This window comes from Anolis sagrei, chromosome 4 (assembly GCF_037176765.1).
Source record: "Anolis sagrei isolate rAnoSag1 chromosome 4, rAnoSag1.mat, whole genome shotgun sequence".
In the NCBI taxonomy this organism is placed as follows: Eukaryota; Metazoa; Chordata; class Lepidosauria; order Squamata; family Dactyloidae; genus Anolis; species Anolis sagrei.
The window spans coordinates 221,368,402-221,392,757 of NC_090024.1; the positions used below are offsets into that span (position 1 = coordinate 221,368,402).

Below are 24,356 nucleotides of genomic sequence, written 5' to 3' on the forward strand. Positions count from 1 at the left end.
CTATCTCACTCTTATATACTTCCAAGTCATTTCTGAATTATCACAACTCTAAAGATGAGCTGTTTCAGGGTTTCTTGCCAAATGAGGGTTTGTGTTTTCCTTTTTCTGAGATTGAGAGAATATGACCTGTGTAAGGTCATCCAATGGGTTCACATGGCTGGGTAAGGATTTGAACCCTGGTCTCTACAGTTGTAGTCCAGTGGTCAAACCACTGCACTACGTTGGCTCTCAGCAATGTTATCAAGGTTTCTTAAATCATCTTAGCATTTTTCAGTTTTCAAAATGTTAAATTTATTTCAGTGTTATTTCATTTTTCATCATTAATTTTCCCTTCCTTTAGATGATTTTCTCCTCAAAACCACTATGAGTTTTCAGTGAAAATTTGGATGGGTATAGTTGTTAAATATATACTGTGTCAGAAAGCTTAGCTTGTTTGCAGGAACATTGCCATTTATAAACCCAGTGAGGTAAACAATCTGATAAAGTCTTCTGAGATTTCATTAAGAAAAGCAACAGTAGAAAATATAATCAGGATTTTTTTTTAAAAAAAAAGAAGTGTAAGGCTCTTCTATACTGCCATATAAAATCCAGATTATCTACTTTGAACAGAATTATACAGCAGTGTAGACTCATATAATCCAGTTCAAAGCAGATAATATGGATTATATGTTGTGATAATCTGGATTATATGGCAATGTAGAAAGTGCCTATTCTTCTATAAATTTTTTTAACTAAGCCTTTGTCTTCAGAACAAATTGATGCCTGTACTTCAATTAGAACACTGATGTTCAGATCTAAAATGTGAAGAATAAAGCCCCCCAAACCTTCACACACACATGGAAGACCAAGAAAAGCTCTAAATATGTATATGTATATGTTATACAAAAGACTTTAAAAGGTTTATTCAGAAGGATGGAACCATTTCACCTCTCGCAGAATAATCTTGGCTGTGTTAAAAGTAAATCCTGAGAACAGCCAGCACTGAATTCCATCTTTCCTACCCACATCCTATTGAGAAGAGCATTATGTCACTATAAAGTTCACGTGGCTGTAAGAATACCCAAGGATTGTCTGGCACAGAATAAATGAGCTGAGGTGATCCACAAATACTGGCTTGACTGACTATCCCTTATCATTAATCTTTTCCCTGGACTCCTCAAACATGCACAAGAGTTTAAGGAAGAGAAGGGGCACTTGTGAAGGATTGAGAAACAGCTGGAATTTTTCCAGTTTTTAGAGGAGTCCCTGCTCCACTCCAGAAGTTTGGGGAAAAGGAAGCTATTCAGTACCTTGGATGATACTCATTCCGTGGCAAGGGCTGCTTCTCAATGGCCATTTTTCCAGTGGGTCAGTGTGGTATATTTGGGCAAGATACCCCAGTAGTTACAGTGATTTACTAAGTATTAGGATGGAAAATCTGTGGTCCTCCAGGTGTTGCTGAACTACAACTCCCATCATGACTGCATTTTCTGTTTTTGCCAGGAATAGTGGAAGCTGAAGTGTTAGAACATTTGGAAACTGAAAAGGGTCCCTTATGTGTGGATGTCAACACATGTGATAAAGTTAGCCTGTGCTGATTTATTATTCCGTCATAAAAGTAATAAGAAATCAGATCTTTTCCATTTACCTTTATTATAGCATAAAGTTGGCGGTCTTTTTAATGTGCTGCTTTTCTGTTGCTGGGGAAAACTTCACTTGATCTTATTTTTAATGCTGCAACATTGTAATTTCTAGTGTCCTTTCTCTACCCAGTGGAAAAGGAAGAGCCAGTACTGTTACAAACCTATAGCCAGATGATGGGAAACATTAACAAGATGGAGCATTGCTGTTTGGAAAGAGAGTCTTTTTGCTTGCATTTGGCCTTGTGTTTATTGCATGAATGACACTTGTACCAGTGATATTACATGGAAGGTCCAGTGATTATATTGAGCTTTTGTCATCTTAGTACATATCATAACTTTACTTTTGCTATGGTTAGCTAGGACCGTGGATAAAAGTATCTGTGTCTGGTGAGTGTATGCTAAACCAGATTGTCCAGGAGAGAAAAACCAACTCACCAGGTTGAAGAGAAGCCATAGAGGTATATTATGATTTAGCTAAAAATATACGAGTACAGCAAGTTGTATCAAAATGTACAAGCATAAACATACAGAGAAATACAAGACATCTTATATAGATCTGTCAGTTATTCAGACTTCCCACTTCCTCCCCTTATTTATTTTATTTATTTATCGAGTCATCAGCAACCAGTCAGTTATATTGCATTTCTAACAGAACAAAGCAAACGAACAGACAAAATACAAAAATACAAAATACAGAATACAAAATTTGTGAGTTTGGTAGTTGATTAAATGTCCTTTGACCTGTATCTGGCCACTTGGAGTGCTTCTGGTGTTGCTGCAAGAAGGTCCTCCATGGTGCATGTGGCAGGGCTCAGGTTGTATTGCAGCAGATGGTCAGTGGTTTGCTCCTCTCCACACTTCCTCTCCTGATTGGCTGAAATAGGCAGGCTAGGATCTGTGCCAGAACTGGCCGGTAGGGAGAATGGCAGCCAGGGAGTGGAGAACCAATCGGCTGTAGAGATGCCCCCTGGGATGGGAGGGGGGGAACAAATGGTAAATATATGTTGATGGGCTTCTGATGAGCTCGAATGTCCAGTTCCATGGCAAACAAAGATAAGAGCTTCAGAGCCCTTCCACACAGCCATATAACCCAGAATATCAAGGCAGGAAATGCCACAATATCTGCTTTGAATAGGAATATATGGCAGTGTGGACTCAGATAACCCAGTTCAAAGCAGATATTGTGAGATTTCCTGCCTTGATCTTCTGGAATATTTGGCTGTGTGGAAGGGCCCTCAGAAAAAAAAAGTTTTGGAGCTCCTGGAACAAAAGATTATGATCTTGGGCAATCAAGGGCTTGGCTGTCAGTAAGAGAGTTTAAAGAATGCACGTACTCTGAGCTTCGGTTTCTGCAGATAGCAACCATTTAGGCCCCTTCCACACAGCTGAATAAAAACCCACATTATCTGCTTTGAACTGGAATATATGGCAGTGTGGATAACCCAGTTCAAAGTAGATATTGTGGGTTATTTTGCCTTGATATTCTGAATTATATGGCTATGTGGAAGGGTCCTCAGCTTCAAATGAGCCATTTAACTAAACAGTTTTGGGTTTATCTCAGCTAAACCAAGAAGTCATCTATCCCTGCGTACACTTAAACAATGGGTCTGATGATAACCTGGCTTGAGAAACAGTCAGAGGGGTTTGTCCAGCTTTCCTGTTCTCAGGGGATTATCTTCACAGGGTTATGGAGAGTTGACTGTCTCTGGGTTGTCTTGATACATTTTGTAAGGCAGTTTGTACATTTTATATACAGTACACAGAAAGATACAAGTTACATAAAAAGTCAAGAAAAATAGATACAATATATTGAAGGGTTAGAAACTATAAAATTTGGGGGTTTACAGCTGCTGGTGGTTCTGTCTCAGTCTTCTGATGCTTTGAACTTGTGCAAGTCCAGAAAGGGTCTTTTTTTTTAAAAAAAAAAGAAAAGAAAAAATCGCATATATATTTTTGAGCCCTTGATTATCTATAAATCTTCTGGAGCAGGGTATTATTGTGACTCAACAAGACTTTCTCAGAGTCAAGATTTATGTTTTACCTTTTTCTGGAACTTATGCTAGATCTGATCTGCGTGAGATACCCTCTGTAAAATCTTAGGACTTGTGTGGGCCCATATGATGGAAAAGCCCCCTTTCCATCATGGACATGTTAGAAATAATAACCCTTTCAATGTTATAATATTAATGGTATCGCAAAGAAGGACAAGTTATTTTTGTTGCCTATGTACTTATTCTGTGACACAGGTTGACTGAAAAGTCCCCTTCCTCTTTCCTTATGTAAGCTCTTCTCATTTTATTACTTCCAAAATTCTTGCAAAGCCTGTTTTTCTGTCCATTTGCCTGCTTCAATTTCAACCTGTTCAGAGAAATAGCAAGTTGGGGCTACTGGTTGCTCTTTGTTAGGCTGCTTTGCAGGGAGCCAGTTCCAAATAATGTGTAAATTGCTCCTAACATCACTTATAAATGAGCCCCTGTATTATTGTTACAGTTAGTGCTTTATCGGTCAAGAAAACTCCTGGAATAGGAGGACGAAAAAGAACTTTGTATCCTCTGGGGAGAAGCAAAGCTATTAATATTGTGTTTGTGCAGTGGTATGCAAACATTTACTTAATTCAGCAAATGCCTCTGTGAGATGCGTATTAATCTTCTTTCCCAAATAAGAAGGTTGAGAACAGTTGGAAGCCCATTTGAACGGATATGTGTTTTTCTTGGAAGTAAAGTCCCTTCAAAATCTGTTGGGTTTTAACTTTTATGTAAATGTGCCTATGATTTCAAGCTGACTCGGGGTTAAGAAATACAGTGGTGTAAGGATAGAAGAGGAGGATTTATACAAAGATTTATCACAGTCAAAATACATGTACATTTGCTACCTGGGGGAGACTCTGAAATAATATTAATCAGTATCATTAATTTATATAGCACAATTACATTTACTTGGCACTGTACCATAAACCAAAAAAAAAAAAAAAAGCAATGGGCCCTGATAAATAAGTGTGTATACACATATATGCACAGAGGGATAGAGCAATAACAAAGCACAAAACTATAAAATGCAAGTGCAAAGTAAATAATCCTGGTAAAACGCAAATTAAAAGCACAATACAACACAAAATAAACTGACAATACATGTAATTAAAATGTATCAAATCTTCAGAGTTTCAACATAAATTATAGTTTGATTAGATGATTCTTCCTTTGATGATGGTTTTGTGATGGTTGTTTTGTGGACCAGTTGGATAGTCCCTCTGGCAATAGGAATAGTATAACTAGTATAACAGATTAGAGAGATGGGCCAAAACTAACAAAATGAAGTTCAACAGTGACAAATGCAAGATACTCCACTTTGGCAGGAAAAACGAAATGCAAAGATACAGAATGGGGGACAATGCCTGGCTCGAGAGCAGTACGTGTGAAAAAGATCTTGGAGTCCTTGTGGACAACAAGTTAAACATGAGCCAACAATGTGATGTGGCGGCAAAAAAAGCCAATGGGATTTTGGCCTGCATCAATAGGAGCATAGTGTCTAGATCTAAGGAAGTAATGCTACCCCTCTATTCCGCTTTGGTTAGACCACACCTGGAATATTGTGTCCAATTCTGGGCCCCACAATTGAAGAGAGATATTGACAAGCTTGAATGTGTCCAGAGGAGAGCGACTAAAATGATAAAAGGTCTGGAGAACAAGCCCTATGAGGAACGGCTTAAGGAGCTGGGCATGTTTAGCCTGAAGAAGAGAAGGCTGAGAGGGGATATGATAGCCATGTATAAATATGTGAGAGGAAACCACAGGGAGGAGGGAGCAAGCTTGTTTTCTGCTTCCCTGGAAACTAGGATGCAGAACAATGGCTTCAAACTACAAGAAAGGAGATTCCATCTGAACATGAGGAAGAACTTCCTGACTGTGAGAGCCGTTCAGCAGTGGAACTCTCTGCCTCAGAGTGTGGTGGAGGCTCCTTCTTTGGAAGCTTTTAAACAGAGGCTGGATGGCCATCTGTTGAGGGTTATTTGAATGCGATGTTCCTGCTTCTTGGCAGGGGGTTGGACTGGATGGCCCATGAGGTCTCTTCCAACTCTTAGATTCTATGATTCTATGATTCTATGATTCTCACCTTTAGATAATTCTTTAGAATAATAGAATCATAGTTGCAAGAGACCACAAGAGCCAGTTATTCTATCTGCCTGCAATGTGGGAATACCCGATCAAAGCACCCTCAACAAATGGCCTCCTAGCCCCTGCTTCAAACCTCCAGAAAATGAGATTCCACTACACTCTGAGGCAACATATTCCATAGCTAAACAGCTCTTACCACTAGGAAGTTCTTCCTAATGCTTTGGTGAAATTTTTTTCTTGCAATTTGAATCCAAGGCAACAGAAAACAAGCTTGCCCCATCCTCAATGTGACATCCTTTCAAATATTTAAACATGACTGTCATGTCCCCTTTTAGCCTTCTTTTCTCCAAGCGAAACTTACCGAGCAGCTCTTGGCCAAAACTGATTTTTTTAAAAAAAACACCAGAAAATCTAACCAGCTGGTCTTGTTCATTGGTATATTCAGCCTTCCCCTGCCCTTCTAATTAACTTTAAATTAAAAATAATACTTTGTACATTGTTAGAGTCTGAGATTTGCTGCTGTACAGAATGAATCCAAGTTGTTGTTTTTTTCTTACCAGGTATCTGCATCATATTGGTGCACTTATTGATAAGATACAGGCTGCATTTCATGCCAGAGAGTGTTGCTGTTGTTTCATTAGGTGAGTACCTTTAACAGTGGGAAAAGTGACTGCATTCTTGTGCTCTAATTGCCCAGGTATGACACTCTTTCTTTCCAATACATAATCCAATTCTCTATTTATTATTTTTGCTTATTATTTATATAACTGTATTAATAATTTATATTAATGTAATATACTTTATTAATAATCATTAATCAAAATGATATATGCAATGTTATGTTTTAAATGATATTTATTTATTTAATTATAGTCAAAAAAATTTCATTACATGCTTGCATTTATAACCTGCTATTCACTGAGTAGTTCAAGACCATGATTTCTTAGTTGTGTTATCTTCCTATTAAACTTGGAAAATAGGTTAAATTGAGGAAACGATGGGCAAAAGCTGACCAAGAATACCTAGTGGGCATCTTAGCTGCTGAACATAGGTCTTCTTGTTCTTAGCGCAACATACTTACAGCTGCATCTAACTGGTTTTGTAGTTCAGTGATATTCAAACTGGTGGTCCAAGGGAACAGTGGTTGTAATTGGGCACAAATATGGTGGCCATGCCAAGCACACTGGGAAAACAAACTCTGTTTGTTCTCCACATCAGATAGGTTAAGATGCATAATTAAATTATATGTCAGAATAGGAACAGTATTGATGATTATTATTCAGGCAATAGAACTGGTATCTAGAAATGTCCCTTTGCATCTGCCTCACCTTCAGCCTCTCTGCTTGCCCACTGCAATTATTTGCTAAGAAGAACTTCAAAATAAATTTAAGGGTGAAAAGTTTTCAGGAATCCATGTTATTCTGTCTGATAAGCTATTAGTACTGCCAGAGGCTTCATAGGAACTTCTTATTGCTTTCACTTTCCTATGTTGTATAAGAACTATAGGCAGAACAACAGAATTCAGGCTGTGAAGAGCACTCTCTCTCTCTCTCTCTCTATATATATATTCATTCCTCATGACTTCTTGTTCCTGAAGAGCACTTTCATTTCCATGTAATAATATTTAGTATCAACAGCTGGCCTTAATTCATTCACACACACATACACACAATGCTGCTTTCTCTTTCAGAAGCTTTCACAATTCTCTTCAGGCAGCTGCATCCAGACTATGTTTTAGTTATTTGTAAAACATTTCTGAAAGTGGTCTGAATGATAAAAGGGAGAATGCATTCTGCAGCTGTGGACAAAAGTATGAATGGCAGCCTCCAAAATATTAGGGGATGATCAAATCAGCTGTCATAATAGCAGGCTAGGAGGAATCACATGGTGAGAAAGAGATTGGGAGTATTTGAATAATTGGCTGTTAGCCCTACACAAATGAACTTGGGGTGTGTGCTTTCCTACTTCTTTCTCTCAGCAGAGGTCATAGAAGGTTTTTTTTTTAATCAGGTTCTTGTATCTAGTGTTCATCGTTCAAGACAAAACGAAAATGTACACACTTAATATTTTCTGTGGTTAAGGGAAAATATCAAAAGGCATAATTTAATTTGTTTCCTCAGACTAACCTCCCTTTTCTTGGCTTTGAGTATGATGATAAACAAGGTTAGAAAAGAATGTAGTAAAAAAGAGAGAATATGGAGGAGTACATATATATGTGGTTTGCTCATGTCAATATTTCATTGTATTTATATGATGCTGTAATAAATTTGATTTACTGTCATGCCACTTTCCCCTAAGAACTCAGTTTTGTCATAGTGCAATACAGGAATGGATTTTTCCATCTTATAAAATGAAAAGAATCAAGAGATAATAATAATAATAATAATAATAATAATAATAATAATAATAATAATAATTACCAGCCCCTCCTTTTGGCGGGTTATAACATCACTAACACACACAATTATCTAAAAAAAATCTACAAAATACTCATATTAAAACATATTAATACATATTAAAATACACCGAATGAAGATTAAACATAAGACGCAAGTTAAAAATTTGTGATTAAAACTGGGTGGAACAGAGATGTAAGGTATTCTGAGATACCTGGTTGTTTGCAGTCAAAATTAATGTGATGCAATTTTCATTACTGAAACCTTCATTTAGCAATTTATATTGCTAATCTTAACACGTCCACACATACAAATACATAAAGGAGTATAAATGAGAAAAAAAGAGTGAGAATGTGGCTTGGGAAAAAAGTGGAGAGAGTAAAGGAAATAACCTATCTCTAATAGGACGCCAACATGAAGGCAGTTTCAAGAGGAAGAAGCAAGAAGCTCGCACCCTTTTACTCATTACTTCCTTGACATAAACTCATTGATTCAAATAGAGTGTTTCCCCAGAACATTTCCTGCTGTCTGGACTTGATGGGAGAGCATGTCTGTTTGGCTTACATTTATTAAATAAAGCTTTTCAAACATCTGCTACATTATCTTTACGTTCTATACAACAACCTAATCCCTTTTTTGAAAACCTTAAATTAACTCACCATAATTTTTATTGGTGAGGGGGATAAGTGAGGTACTGAGAGATCCAAACAAATTGAAACCTTAATTGATTTTTTCCTGGAATATTATTAAATGCACAGACTTTTCAAATTACATAAAATTTAAAGAAATTTTTGGTGGACATTATTTATGGCAGGTTTTTGAACTAATACCCATTGGGCTAACTGTAGTAAGTTTAAGTGTCCTGTCCAGATGAGCAAGGTTTTGTAAACTAAGTAAGAGTTGATTCCCTGTCCCATTCAACTATCATGAAAGATGAATCAAGATTATCTGTGAGCAGATGTGCAGGCAGGGATTGTGGGGTGGTAACTTTGGCAGACTTCTTTTTAAGCCTGGTCTATAATATTAAATGGTCTCTAAAGCTAACACTTCCTTGCAGTATGTAAGATCCTTATTTAAAGGAGGTAATAAATGAAAGTTCCTTTCCATTACATCTGAAACAAAAATGAAGGATCCAGGATGCTACTGATACAGTAGTCATTCTGAAATGCAGTCATTAATTTGAAGAATCAGGGCTTTTCAATGCTGTCAAAGCTTTAGTTGTCTATCTTTAATCTACCTCTTAACTAATCAAACATTCCAACTCCAAATGGAGATATATCTAGAATTTGGGGAATACCTTGCCAAGCTTATTTTTGTCTTGGATGCTGTAACATCTATATATGAAACAGATATAGAAGAATTTCCTCAAGGGCACATGCTATTGAGAGCATACTCCTTGTAGCTTAAAATCTTAGAGCTACCGCAAGATTATAAAGCATTTTCACTGTAGAGTTATGAAGGATATTTCTGTTCTGGCAGTGGGGAGGCGTAAAAGAATGTCATCTTAAATTCAGATCAAACTCTTAGGTATTTGAACAAGCCTGAAAAGTTCAGCTGCATTCTGCTTACCCCACTGATTTGGTATGTTAGTGCAACTTGACTGATTTCAGAATGACTGTACCTTCAAAGCATGAGAATGTGTGCCATTTGGGTTTGTAATTAATTTCTAGTTTATTTATCTCAGTCTCCTTGCTACTTTTACATACCTTCTAGCATTTCACACTTGAAAACAGACCCACCTGGTTTCCAGGTGTGGGGAAGAGAATTTGTAATCACAAGGATCCAAGCTATGATTCATATTATAGCTAAACCAGCCGAACATGCAGCTGTAGAGGGATACTTGGTGATATTGTTCTTGTAACACTTCTAACCTCAAACCAGATGTTTCTTATATGTGAAAGTAAAAGTAGCTAAGAAATTTGCTACCTCACTCTGGTTCTTCTGAATCCCAGCTTTTGCAAAACTAGTGAGAATACTGTTGCACTCATGCATGTTCTTCTTTGTGATAACCGTACCAGTGATTTGGTGGGTGACTGTGTGAAGGTTGAAGGAAATAGGTTTCTGTTCAGTCTTGTATGTTTCTTTAAGTTAACTTTTCTTGGGTGTCTTGAGAAAAGGAAAAAATAATGAGAGGTCCAGGCTAGGTGCCCAAGTCATTATTTTCCGAGAAGCCAACAATTGCCTGAGACAGCCTTGTTTAAAAATAGCCAAACATACTGTTTCGTTATAAATTGAGATTACCATGGTTTCCTGTCGTAGTCCCTGTGAATCGCACATATGATATCTCTGCGCTTGCGCAATAGCTTTCGGAACCTTCTAGAAATAAAGAAAAAAGCACTTGACCCCTAGCTGGCTTTTGTAGACAATCAGGACGTATGTGTGGGGTAGTGGCTTGGGAGAGGAGAGTTAATAAATATTTAGATTAGCTTCAAGTATTCCGCAAAAACATATCTTTTTTTTTGCTGGCTATAGTAGATTTTAGAGCAGCTCCCCAATCTGCACATCATCCCCTCCATCCATGCTAATCCCCTCCATTAATTCATAATTTCTTTCTTGTTTCTAAATTTACCTTTTTAAAAAGTTTTGTCTATAGAGATAGTGCTAAAGTAATATAAGAGTATAGCATTTTAGCCCTGTAACTCTGAAGAGAAAGGAAAGATAACAAATGTTCAACCTGTTAACTGGAATTTATCCATGTTCACTCTCTCACACATTATTTCCATTTTCCATTTCTATTTTTTTATTTATTTTGACTCTGGAGACCAGGGTTCGAATCTTCATTCAAGCTTGGGTGAATCATACTCTCTGGGTCCCAGAGGATAGCAAATGCCAAGAAAACCACATGATAACTTTATCCTTGGTTCATAGCAGGAAGAACTGAGACAAATGATACTGAAATGTCATATTTAATATGGCTTGTATAGAAAACTCCCAGTACAGAAAAAATATTTGGTCTTGTAGTGGATTTGTAGAAGACCATCATGTACTGGAATTTCAAGAGAAACTAAAGTAATCCCTCCCTGAATATAGCTACAGTTGAATCTCTCTTATCCAACCGTTGCTCATCCAACATTCTGTATTATCCGACACAGTCTGCCTCCTGCCCGGATTCACAGCTGTTTCAATACATTGTGATGTTTTGGTGCTAAATTTGTAAATACAGTAATTACTACATAAAGTTACCGTGTATTGAACTGCTTTTTCTGGTGATTTGTTGTAAAACATGATGTTTTGGTGCTTAATTTGTAAAATCATAATGCAATTTGACATTTAACAGGCTTTTCCTTAATCCCTCCTTATTATCCTTATTTTCACTTATCCAATATTCTGCCTGTCCATTCACGTCGGATAAGCGAGACTCTACTGTACAATTTCTACCAAATCTCCATTTTTGGGGGGTAGTATGGAGGAGAAAAGAAGAAAAGGTGGTGAAAAGGTAGCTTTGAATTAATTATTAAGGTATGGTTTTGTAATTCTTTCATACAGTATTTATTTACTTGATAACTTCCAATAAAATATAACTATCAGAAAAGAATGTTTAATAGAAATCTCACAAAGTGACCTGATTATGAGAGTTACAGACTACTGCTATATGCATCCTATTTTGTAAATTGTGTTACATAGACAGGCAGCTGTGTTGTGGAATGTGTGAGAAAACAACTTGGTTTTAAATGTAAACTTTAAACACATGCCTGTGTTCTCTGGACGTGGGAAACTGTAGTTCCCATTAATCGTCTTAACTTTTATTTGAATATATCTTCCTGGCAATTTCTCCAGTATGAAACTGAGTTCTCACTGATGCCACTCCAATTCTGGAGAGGAAACAAGTGTTGCAAGCCCATATGTTGCAATACTTGTTTTCAGAATAGGATCTTGATTACAGAGGATATACTCGCTGGAAGTGAGAGGGAAAAATAAAGTTCCCCCAGTCCTCTTGATTTCTTATGACTTGAATTCTCAGGAACAACCCTAATATTGTAATCAAAGATGTTGACATAGGAGGAGCTGTAGTCATTATGGACACACCTGACTACATACAGAAGATTGAGAGGCTACTATACAAAACTACACCTTACAGAATCCTAACAATTACACACACAAATAGGAAGGAATTACACAGACTACATAGGAAATTTCCCACAGAAGTCCTAAATCTGAATTGGCACAGCCCATGAACCTTAACCAGGCACATTCCATCTATCACCCAAAATACATAAGCGGTGCAACCCTGAACAGCCCATTGTCTTCAGCATTGGGACACTCACAGATTATGTCTCTGGATATAGGGACAGTATCCTAGGCCATATGCCACCTGTGACACTAGCTATGTAGAGGACATTACCAACTTCCTGAAGGGAACACCATCTTAGCCTATGGATTATATACCAACATCCCACACAAGGATGGACTGGAAGCTGGAAGAAACATCATTCTAGATAGGACAATAGCAGACCTGGATACCAAGATCTGCCACATTGCTCTCACACAGGATTGCACTTTTGGTAATAACTTAAACCTTCAATCTAATGATATAGCTATGAGCACAACACATAGCACCATAATATGCTAACATATGTATGGCTGGCCTTAACTCCTGCGTCCAATAACACCTACTTTGCCTGAAATACATTCATGCTATCTTCATAAATTGAATTAATGAATTCACTCAATACTATCCTCAGAATTTCAACAACTTTCAGCTTCCCATCAATTTTAGCCTGAAACTACCAACAGAGCAAGTTTACTTTCTGGACATCACTTTACAACTCACACCAGACATCTAAGCACCACACCGTATTGTAAAACCACTAAACATCACATGTAAGCCCAACTTCCACCCGTAATACAATACCAAATCATTTATAGCCAAGTCTTCTAAGACAATTACATCTGTTCAGACACACAAGAGCATTTCTCAAGCTTCAGTACCCACTATATGAAGTAAAACAACAAATTAACAAGGAAAAACTTTCACCTAGAATGGACTAAAGGCAGGACAGAATAGAACCTCATTAGTGGTCACAGACAACCCACAACTCAGAGGAATTTAAAGTAACCAGAATCTCCGTTTTCCATCTACTTTCTGTCAGGCATACTTTGATTGTGTTTTTCCTGCATGGCAGGGGGTTGGACTGGATAGCCCATGTGGTCTCTTTCAACTCTGTTATTCTACGATTCTATGGTTCTGTCCTATCTTAAACCTGAATGTTTTGAATAGGCTACAAAGGAAATCAGTCTCATAAATGCTGTACTGAAGTTGTTTAAAGTATCTTGAATATTCATAAGGTTTCAGGTTATGTTTTGTGACAGATAAATACTTAGTGAATAAAATATTAAATAAGTTGCATTCAGGGATTAAAAACATTAATTATGAGTCATTACAGAAAACAAATCACTACTGAAATTTCAAGCAATAAGCCTCATTTTGACATTTTGTATAGTCCATTCATTGCAGTAATCGTTCTTTGGGCATAGAATGAATAATTTCCAGTTCACCTGCTTAATTAGGACTTCCCATCCAATGAATAAGAAGTAGGTTATGTAGCTGAATGATATCTCTTCCTGTAACCGTTGAAGCAATATGCCTAGATCTGTCTGTGGCAATCTTCTGCAATATGGTGCCTTTCAGATATGTTGGGACTACAGCTTCCACTAGCATGGTTATGTTGGCTGGAGATCATTGGAGTGGTAGTCTTTGACGAAAATGGGGGCTACCATTTGCTGTTTGCTTTGGAAACCCATTTCTGAAGTCAGGTTATTGTTTTTAGCTATACATTTTAGCAGCCTTTCAGAAAGATGTTAATGAGGCTGCATATAAGGGCATAAACCATAAAACCCTTACACCCCTTAGTAGACTCTCTTTTCTTCCTAACCACCCCCTTTCAATTGACAACCTTTGTTTTCATATGATTCTTCAGTATAAAATGTGCAAATACTTACTGTATCAACTTTGTGGGCAGAGGAATACAAATCAAAGGAACTGTAGAGTGTAGTAAGTAGTTTCAGTGCTGGAGTACTTCCTCTTCCAGCCTCTGAATTGCAAATGTTGCCAAAGGCTTGTTCCAGTAGTTTTAAGACAACTTGATAAGAGCCTGTTCCAAGTGTTTTGGACTATCTTGAAAACTTTCCTAATATTCTGAACCAAAGAGGAGATTGTGAAGTTCAAATTTCCAGTGTCTGGAAATAGTGGAGCTGATTCAGAGGCTGTTTAGAAATAAGGGTTATCCATTTAGGTCCATGGAGCAGATGGTAGAGATGCGGTCCCTGCCAGTTCTGGCAGTTAGAAAGCAGGAAGAAATTGCTGTTACTGTAGTTTTGTTTTGTTGAGAAATAGAGAGGACGAGGCAGCAGCCCAACTGAGGTTTGCAAAGAATTGCTTCAAAGCGCTGTAGATGCCTTGTGTCAGCAACTCCAGTCACTGCTTATTACGCTCCTCTCTCTTTTTGGATATGACAAAGACTTTGCGAGCAGAGTAAACCTTAATGGGAACTATCTGTATTGGACAAAGAGCTCTGATGAGCCAGTTTGGCCCATAGCCAGTTCACATTTCTATGGTATATGAAGTTGTACTTGGCAGGAAGGAAATTGTACCATATTTAGTGGCTGCAGATTGCTGATCTAGTTCAGTCAAAAGTAAATGTGACACTCCCAAAGTGACAGTTGTCCTGGCTAAGATCAGTTGAAAACTCTGTTATTAATCAATTGGCTTCTTGACTGTGATTCCCTTGGCAGTGATATTTGCATTAATTTTAACTTTCTTGAAAAAAGAGTACATTGTTTGAATTAGTCAACACCAAATACCTGTCATTGCTTTACTGGCAAAAAAGTGGTTCAAATATGAGTGAGTTTTACATATTGGTGGTTGCTTTATCCAAACTAAGTAGTTCTGTCTGGACTACTACTTATTTCTAAGTACAAGACTGGTTGAAAAAAAACCTTAACTCACATTTTTTTTTCTTTTGACAGCAGTGACTCTTCATGTTTTACACAGGAATAGATGCTTTGTGATATTTTTTGCAGGGTTATTCTGTAATGACACCTTGAAATTCGAATATGAAAGAAAATAAGCTTCAGCATTTCAAACTCTCAGCCCTTATATGGGCATTTGTGAGGAACATCTGATCCTATTATGGTCTTTCAATCACCTCAGTAGGTCAAAGCACCATCTTCCTTTAAAAAATTCCCTTCAGAACTCTCACTTTCAGTCTTCAAATCATGTCTTCCTGGGCATGAGTAAATAATAGTTTCTGAATATTAATGACTGCCTAGTTGTATTGAAATAAACATAGGCTGTTTATCATTTTAATTTGTAAAGCCATTTTACTTTTCCTTAGTACAGCGAGTTTGCCTTCCTAGTAATGTTTTTGAGATATACCATGATTGTTTCTACAGATTTAGTATTTCTTATCCAAAATAATGGAAATCAAAACAGTTTTGGAATAGGGATCCCCCCTCCCCCAATTTTGGAATTTTATTAGAATATACTGTACCTTCAAAATGAAATATCTTGGAGATGGGACCCTAATCTAAATATAGAATATATTTGTTTTTTACAGTATATACATTATACAGCTGAAGATAATTTTATATACCATATTATACCAGTTGTGTGCACAAAACAATGTTTGTACATGTTCAACCATCAGAAAGCACACCTGTCACTATATCAGCCAGCCATGTGGACAATTTTGGATTTTGGAGTATTTCAGATTTCAGAATTCCAGACAACGGATGCTCAATACTGGATATAAGAGGAATTAGAGTGGAGGATTATAAATTTCTCAAACACCTTTGACAATCATAGGGTGTGAAGAAAAGACATTTCTTGCTACTGTTTGGAAATCCTTTAGAGATGTTGCAGTTTGTAGAACTTCAAAATGATAAATTGAGGTGATACTACTGGATTTGCTCTGGTTGTTCCATGCCTTTGCAAACCACTATTTCACAACTGAATCAAGAGTAATTTATGAGGAACACCTCTATAACTATAACAAAGTTGCTGAACCCTTACTAGGTGCAACAGCAAGAGCACCATATGGCCTTTTGCTTCTGCTTCCATGTCTCTTACTGTTTTAATAGTAGAAGTTGGTGCTGTGAGAATTATTCTTGTGACATTCGTGTACATGACATGGTGGGGAAGGAGAGTATGGGAATAGGTCACTCTGCAGATGGAGGTGAACTGCAGCTCTCCTAAACTCAAATCAGTGTAAACTGTGGTGAAGAATCATAGGTAGCATACCTCAATAACTTATGAGCACAGGTTTTCTTGCTTCTTCTTTGCAAGAAATAAAAAAAGGATAGCTCCATTCTTTGAACCAAAATATATCCTTGTGGGATAGTGCTTCCTATGCTTTCTAATGTGGAGGATTGGCAGAGCCTCCTCCCCCCCCCCCGAATCCTAGGGGCCAGCACCATATTAGTGTCCGACTACTAATTATTTCATTCTTGGAATCTTGTGCCAACCAGTGGCCTAGTGATAAACACTGGTCCATAGACCACTGTTTTCAATAGCATTGAGGTTGGACACCACAGAGAAGAGGGAGAGTGAAAAGGAATAGACAAGACATGTCTTCAAAAAGTGGTTGGACATCTTTGAAGGGAATGCTGTAGCTCAGGTTGCATGCAGCCCTCCAAGTTCATTTACCCAACCTCCACTAAAGTTCAGACTTAGGGTCGCTCTAAGTGTGAAACTACTGCTAATTAACTTGACCATCACTATCACATTGGCCCACATTTCCCATTGACATACTGGTAACTTTATGTTGGTTAAAATTTTTCTTCATTTTAAATTTTGTATTGTTCTTTCATTTTTTGCACTAGAAATAAGATATGTGCAGTGTACATAGGAATCAATTCATGATTTTTTTTTCAAATTATAGCCTGCCCCCTCAACATGAACCAGCTCTCTTCTTAAAAAGTTTGTGGACCTCTGCTTTAGCTGGAGATCTGCATTGAGCAGGGAGTTGGGGCAATGATTCTAATAGAGAAACATTTGTGATAACTCTCAAGATGGAGAGGAATGCAAAGTGTTCCACTGGTTGCCTTAGTTAGCTTTTTATTCATCCAGACAAGGACTTGGATTTAAACTTCAAGGTCCTCTGTATTTCTCTTAGTAATCATATGACTTAATTCTAGCTTAGTTAAATTTTGTAGCAACAGATCAGGTAAAGTAGTAGTAACTTGCAATGGCCAAGAGAGATAGGTTTTTTGTAACATCCAGGTTTTCTGAAGGTGAGCCTGTTGGTGTTGTCAGATCTTCTGGGGAGGCCCTTCACTTTGTTCCTGCCTGATAGGTAGTTTAGGTAGGAATGTTGGAGAAGGCAGTTTCAGTTGGCAGCTCCTAGGCTCCCACATTCTCCCACATCCTCACCTGAACTATTTGTCAGGCAGGAACAAAGAGAAGGGCCTCCCCAGAAGTTCTGACAACATAAACAGGCACATGCTTTGTGAGATCTTCTGGGGATCTGTTCTTGCCTGATAGATCGTTCAGGTGGGAATGTAGGAGAAGGCAGTTTCAGTTGGCAGCACCTAGGCTCTGGCACTCCTTCCTAAAGAGCTTAGGCCCTCCTTACTATTTTTTCATAGATAGGTAGACATTTTTTTGGCATATGTTTGTGGATTGACTGCTTAGAGAGAAAAGAGCTTTCAAGTGGGGTGTTGTTTGTATATGCTATGTGTTAAATGGTTATGCTTCCAATTGCTTTTAGTTTCTATTCTTAATTTTTGTATGATGCAAATTTTAGCTATATCTGTTTCAACTTTGGTAAGCTTCCTTCTTCCCAGACTGGGCAAAAGACAGGATATAAATAAATGTAACAAAGGACTACATAAAAAAAAACAGGATGTCAGGATTGATGAAAAGGCTGCTGCAGTCCTTGGAGAAAGGGAGAAGGGGAGTCCAAAGCCACTTCATAGAACTCATTGAAGTGTTACTGCTTACATTTTGTGTGTCATTTACATATAATTTAATTTTCTGTGCTATGTCAGCTAATTTATATTGATGTAAATTGAGAAACCTGTGATATTTGAGGTTAGTGCCTTAGGGTAAAATAGAACTAAATATCTTAATATTCATTAAAGCAGTGGTTCCCAACCTTTTTTGGACCAGGGACCACTTGACGAGGAACCACTTTGAACAAGGGACACCACCCTCCAACATTAGTACCCAAAAGGTTACTAATCAGTTTTAGGTCAACTTTAGATTCTGTTTAGTTACTTGGGGTCCTGATTGAGAAATTGCTCTGGAAAGACAACATTCGCTATAGTTTCTGATACAGAATATATGCCATCCCATAGTCGCCATCTGCTTGCCCACAGAAAACCATATTTAATAATGTAGAGCTGATGTGGTCTATCCAATGCAATTTTCTGAATTAGCACCCCAAATAACCCAGGAACAGGCCTAAAAACAAAGACACCAAGGCGCCCCTGATTCCAGGCACCACATGGAATGGCTCCACTTGGGGTCGGGGGGAGGAGGAGAAGCAGCAGTCAGGAGGCTTGTTGCTGCTCCTTTCGTGGGTAGTCAGTTTCTTCCCTCCTGACATCCCTGTTGCCTCAGCACTATTAGATGGTTTCACAAGACCAGTCACTCTTGTTGCAATGGTGTAGTAACAGTGAGGCCACAGATCGTATTTTAGTTCTTAGGGACCACTGGTAGTCCATGGACCACAGGTTGGGAATCATTGCATTAAAGCCATACAACAGATATGTAAATGCCTTGGTGACATTCACCTTAAGCAAACTGAGAATATGAACTCTTCATGGTTCTTTGTCTTCTCTTTTCTCTTTAGGTATTCTCATGGGAGCAGTTATAAAAATCATAGAAGCGCAAAAGCTAGCCAACTGGAAGGTATAACCTGCAATGTTCTAAGCTTATTTTTTTTTACCTTCTCCTTTTTTATTGCCCTCAATATGAACAAAAGAGGTGCCAGAATGAAACTTTGCTTGAAACCCTTTCCCCTTTATTTAGCATTCTTTGATCCTCAGAGCCCTGAAGCAAGATAATCTTGTTTTCTTCATCCCAGGTCACTCATGAGTGAATATGTGTAGATTTATGGTGTGGTTTATACATTCGATAAGAAAATATCTGATGTTCATTCTTCACTCTCAGGGTAAAGCCCCTGGGACGCTCTCCTTGTTGGAATTTGGGATCTTTGCAGAATAAGCCTCCCCATGGTTTCAAAACACACAAAAAAGCAAAGAATCTTAGTTAAAGGGAAAAAAGTCTTCTTTAAATGAAGTGTGTCTAGCTCTTTTCAGAAAATTATTAGTGTTTCACAGGCCTGACAGTTAACTGGCATAAGGAATAACAAGCATGTTCTTGCTCAACTGTATACCATGCTTCTCGAAAGGTCTGTAGACTGTGTTTTCTCAGTACAGATTTTATACTTGCAGTACAAACACACACAAAGAAAGACATGAGAAATCAACAAAATGGTTTTGCTGAAGCCAGCATGTATAATTTCAGAAATAGACTTCATCCTCTAAAAGTGTTGCAAATGAGTATTCAAAATCAATTTGTTTGAATCAACTATTTTGAAAGACATTTTGCTAACTTCCCCAATAAATTAGCTTTAAAAAGTTGCCAGGTACATTAAAATGTAACATTTGCATCCCTCAAGGAAAAAGCGTAGTTGTTGTCTTTCTTCTGTGACTTTGACAATGTTCTGTTTTGAGGAGCTGATCTAGAGTTGCTAACCTTCATATCTTACTACATTGTTCCTGATACTTCAATATTTGTTATGTCTTTCTGCTCTCACCTAGAGCTGTTAATGTACTTGATCTGCATTGATACTGTCAACATTTGCATGTTTTCAAACTGCTAGGTTGGCAGGAGCTAAGACTAACAGCTGGAGCTCACCCTCTCCCATGGATCCAAACTGCCAACTTTGAGATCAACAGTTCAGCAGCACAAGAGTTTAACCCATTGCGCCATTGCAGCCCCCAATTATCAAATGAAATTACGTGTCATTGATAACCTCTGACAGATTCTCATATCAAGTTTAATTTTGTAGGACTGCAGAACTAATCCTGAGTACAAGATCATATTGATTCCCATGGAGCTCAACAACACAACAACATTTTCTTACAATTCACAGGAACCACTTCCCTTCCATAGTGAACTCTGTGCTTTATTGAACTGCTTCTCCTAACTCAAGAGAAGGGGATGCAGAAAAAGGAAGCAGCTTTTCCCTGGAAAATTCTCTTTCATGTCCTAAAAGCCCAGAGAATATATGTGTGATATTTTGCTGTTTGGACTATAGATCTTGGAGGAGTTGGTCAATCCTTTTTATTATTTATCAAGGAAAGGAAATTTGCAGTAAGAACAGTTCACGGCAATTTCCGAATACAAATTTATGAAAAATAGAGCTATCCCAAACTGATTTTGGTGTTGTAACTTTATGTTTGGAAAGAGTTGTATCAGGTATTTCATTGCTTTTTATGTTAGGTGGGTGGGGGTTTAGATGCAGATGGTCAAAGGAAGCATTTTGAAATTTGTTTTCTATAGAAAGCAAATTAGATCTTAAGAATTCAGAAGGATGGATTTCCCAGATTCATCCCTTTTTGAAAGTTGACCTATCATACCCTTCACGTGTTGTGGCCTCAGGGAGTTCCAAGCACATGTGGAAGCCACCTGCTTTGGATCTTTGTCATACAGAGGGCACAATCTGGGACAGTTGAAGACCAAATCTATTGCAGTGTGCTTCGGCTTGTGAAAATTGAAATAACAAACTGTTTTGTTGGCACAGTTGTCTTGTTTCCAATGCTGTGCATTTGGACATAGCCATTCAAATAGTGCTTCCTTTTTTTAGCCATTTGGTGAAAAGCAATTTAAAGAGTAATCCCAGGAATGTTTGCTACCCTAATGGTAGCAAACATCCCTCTTGGTATGTGGTAGGAAATGAGGCAATATAAACATTTGCCAGCATTTTTGCTTCTTAAAACCTCCCCCTCCTTTGGAGTGGTAAATATTTCAAAGAGAATGGATTTAGGCCTGATTGTTTGTGTCAGTTGGGGTATTATTGGCTTTGACACACACTTCATAATCCCGTCATCCTTTTGTTTGCTGTGTTTTGCAGGAAGAAGAAATGTTTCGTCCCAATATGTTTTTCCTTCTTTTACTTCCACCAATCATATTTGAATCTGGGTATTCATTACACAAGGTGAGATGTTGCAAAATCTTTATCTCCTTACAGGTATACCCCAACTAATGAAGCAGATATGTCCCAAAGCACCACTTCTTTAACAGGAACGGTGATACTGGAGGCACAAATAACATGGAAAGAATAGATAGCTTCCTTCACCACAAAAAAGAGCAGCTAACATGTTCCAGCAACATTTTTATTCAGAATTTATAATATGTCCATGTGGAATGAAAGCAACTAACTCAGGCCCACCTTGCATAAGTAAACAAAAACGTTTCAAATCTTCTATAGAACACTTGAATCCTTCTTCCAAAAATAATCCAAATCTGATTTTTTTCTTCCACTTTTTCCATCTTTCCATCAGCTTCCATTTTTTCCATCTTGGCAGTCAAATGTATAGATTTTTTAAAAAGAACTTGCTGGGATTAAGTGATGAGGCAGGTTTATCTGCTCTCTTTTCTCTGTTTTGCTGTTCACACGTAGGGGATTATAGAGCCGGTTGTTGTTTACCTTGCCTTTTGTGGGCAGACACACAAGCTATGGTAGAATTGGTGACAGTAGAATTATCTTCTTTTCAACTTCAAAATGTTTTCATTGCATCATTTACAGCAGGCACTCTGCTCCAACTCAAAATCAAAGGTCTACCTTTGGCCCTCCTTCACCATTCTCCCAATATTGATCTGCTAATAAAATCTTCAAGTGGAACAGAGAATAGAGAAAGATGGCTGCATGGACATAAAAACACTTTGTAAAAAGGAGCTTCTTTGAGTCCTGATTAACAGAAATATGCCCGTACTTCCTTTTATTTGGGGGATTCTTTAATCCCAGTGTCTTTGAAGCTATTTATTTATTTATTTATTTATTTATTTATTTGCAAAAGGGACTCAGGGCGGATCACAGAACCCATATATGGGAAACATTCAATGCTGATTATACAATGACAAGGCAGACAACAGATAGAGGTATTATATAGGATTTTTCACATCTTTTCGGCATCTTTGGAGGTTGTACTCAGTTCTGGTCACAGACAGTGCTGTAGCTTCATTTCCTTGCCAATGAGCTTTCTTTGGTCATAATTTTTTCTTCCTTTTTATGACTGCCCAAAGTATTTTCCCACTTTAATGTGGTTTCTATTTATCTACTTACATTGCTACTTTTGATCCGCTAGGTGGGTGGGGAGCTGGGATGAAGGTCAGGAGCTCACCCTGACCCAGCTTTGAACTGTCAACCTTTTGGATGGCAAGATATACTGCTGCTGCAGCTGGTGATTAACCTGCTGTGCTAAATTTTAGAAGTTATTCCAAAAAATTCCTTTCATCAAGTGGTGCAGCTGTGGGTTGGTTCTCGCATTTATGTGAGTCACCTGACTTCTTTATTGCTTTCATTTTATAGGTCCAAACTTGCTGTTTGAAACACAAAAAGGCTTCCATCTGCAGAAGTGTGTTGGAGATTCCTAGTCTATTCACTGGGTCTCCTACATGCAGAAAAGGGTGGAAATTTTATGTGATTTCTCCTTTCCCCTGCAACTTTTATTGCCATCTGTTTGGATAGATCTGGAGAAGACATTGGGGGGCATAGTGGGTTGTAAGATAAGGTGGAATAAGCCAAAGCCTTTTCCCCATGGGAGTACTCAGTTTGCAGCCATCCGATCTTTGCAACTTTGGATCCAATCCATTATGTGAAAATGAAATGAGAAAAATTATTCTGTCTAAAACATGATGGGTTACCCACAAAGGCAAATTAAATCAGTTTTTAAATGCATACTGGAGCTTTTACTTTCAGTTGTCAAAACAAAGGGTGAGGGTTTTCTGTGAAGACCCAAACTTCTAAGATAGAGAGAAGAAAATCTACATTTGCTTCATTTATCTTGTTTTGTAAGACATATCCATCATTTTTACTCTTTCAGAAATTGCTTGTTCAAAAGCCATGCTTGTGTCTGATAGATACTCTCACTGTTTCCACTGCTTGTTAATGCATGGAGAGCCAAAGCTTTGTATAATTTTGTCTGATTGACTTGAGGGCATAGAGGAATGAGACTGCTTGGTCTTGGCTCATCTGTTTCATCCAAACAGTGCCACAATCATACTTAATAGTCATTTGTCCTGACAATTAAGTACTAAACTAAGCTGAGGGAAGGAAAGTGGCACATATTTCCCCACAATCTCCTTTAGAAACAAATCCGGTGTCTGCATCCTGAGAGCACTCATTAGAGTGGGAGCCAAAAGGTGAGGAAAGCACCAGGATCTGATTCTGGTTTCATTGGTGGAATGAAAAATGTCAGCACTGTGATTGATTGCTAAGAGAAAGAGAGGATGAGCCTCATCATGTCTTGGCGTCAGAGCCCTTAGATCTGAAATTTTTACCTGTTGATTCTCAGAAGGCATGGTTTACCTTCATTTATTCTTTGGCAGCGAGGGGTCCAATTATGCATTTTTTCTAATCAATTGTACTTTATTGCTGCCTCATTTGTTCAGATGTCAAGTCCCACCAGTGAAGATTAGTTCTGTGGCTGAGCTGCTAAGTAAGTTAGGATTCATATTATATCTCACTGCATATTACTTCTTTTTTTTCCTTTTTATCTTGTTGTAGGGGAATTTCTTTCAAAACATAGGCTCCATCACCCTATTTTCTGTGATTGGGACAGCAATTTCAGCTTTCATTGTTGGAGGAGGAATCTATTTTCTTGGTCAGGTGAGAGCTCTTGCATATTCAGAGTTTGGTGTGATCTGATCAGTTGGTTAGTAAGGTTGTGAAAAGGAATGATTGATGATGCAACCATTTGTGGTTCGAAAAACTTTGACCAAGAGATAGGGATGGGTGGATAGATCTGCCAGTTTAAATGGCATTTCTTATATTTCAACTTTTGTATCCACCTGCAAATGTTCAACTTTTGTTTATATAATTGTATCCATTTTATTTTAAATTTTATTAAGTGTGTTTATTTGTTAGCTGCATTGAGTCCCTATGGGGGGAAAGGCAGAGTAGAAATAAAGTTTATTATTATTATTATTATTATTATTATTATTAGTAGTATTAATTTCATGTCAAAAGCATTGCATAAAATAGTTTATCTAACAC

General features: G+C 37.8%; 1 protein-coding gene and 1 long non-coding RNA gene across 2 annotated transcripts in view; one reads left to right on the forward strand and one right to left on the reverse strand.

The window, feature by feature from the left end:
• SLC9A8 (solute carrier family 9 member A8) overlaps positions 1–24,356 on the forward strand; it is a 73,934-nt gene that overhangs the window by 16,149 nt on the left and 33,429 nt on the right. Inside the window, exons 3-6 of the mRNA XM_060772132.2 lie at positions 6,295–6,375; positions 18,924–18,982; positions 21,213–21,296; positions 23,868–23,969. Of these exons, the coding sequence (XP_060628115.2) occupies positions 6,295–6,375; positions 18,924–18,982; positions 21,213–21,296; positions 23,868–23,969 (326 nt within the window). The remainder of the gene's footprint in view (positions 1–6,294; positions 6,376–18,923; positions 18,983–21,212; positions 21,297–23,867; positions 23,970–24,356) is intronic.
• On the reverse strand, positions 874–14,570 carry LOC137097020 (uncharacterized). Its single transcript, XR_010909923.1, has 2 exons — positions 14,071–14,570; positions 874–2,589 (listed from the first exon to the last, which is right to left on the reverse strand). It is a non-coding gene; the product is annotated as an uncharacterized lncRNA (long non-coding RNA).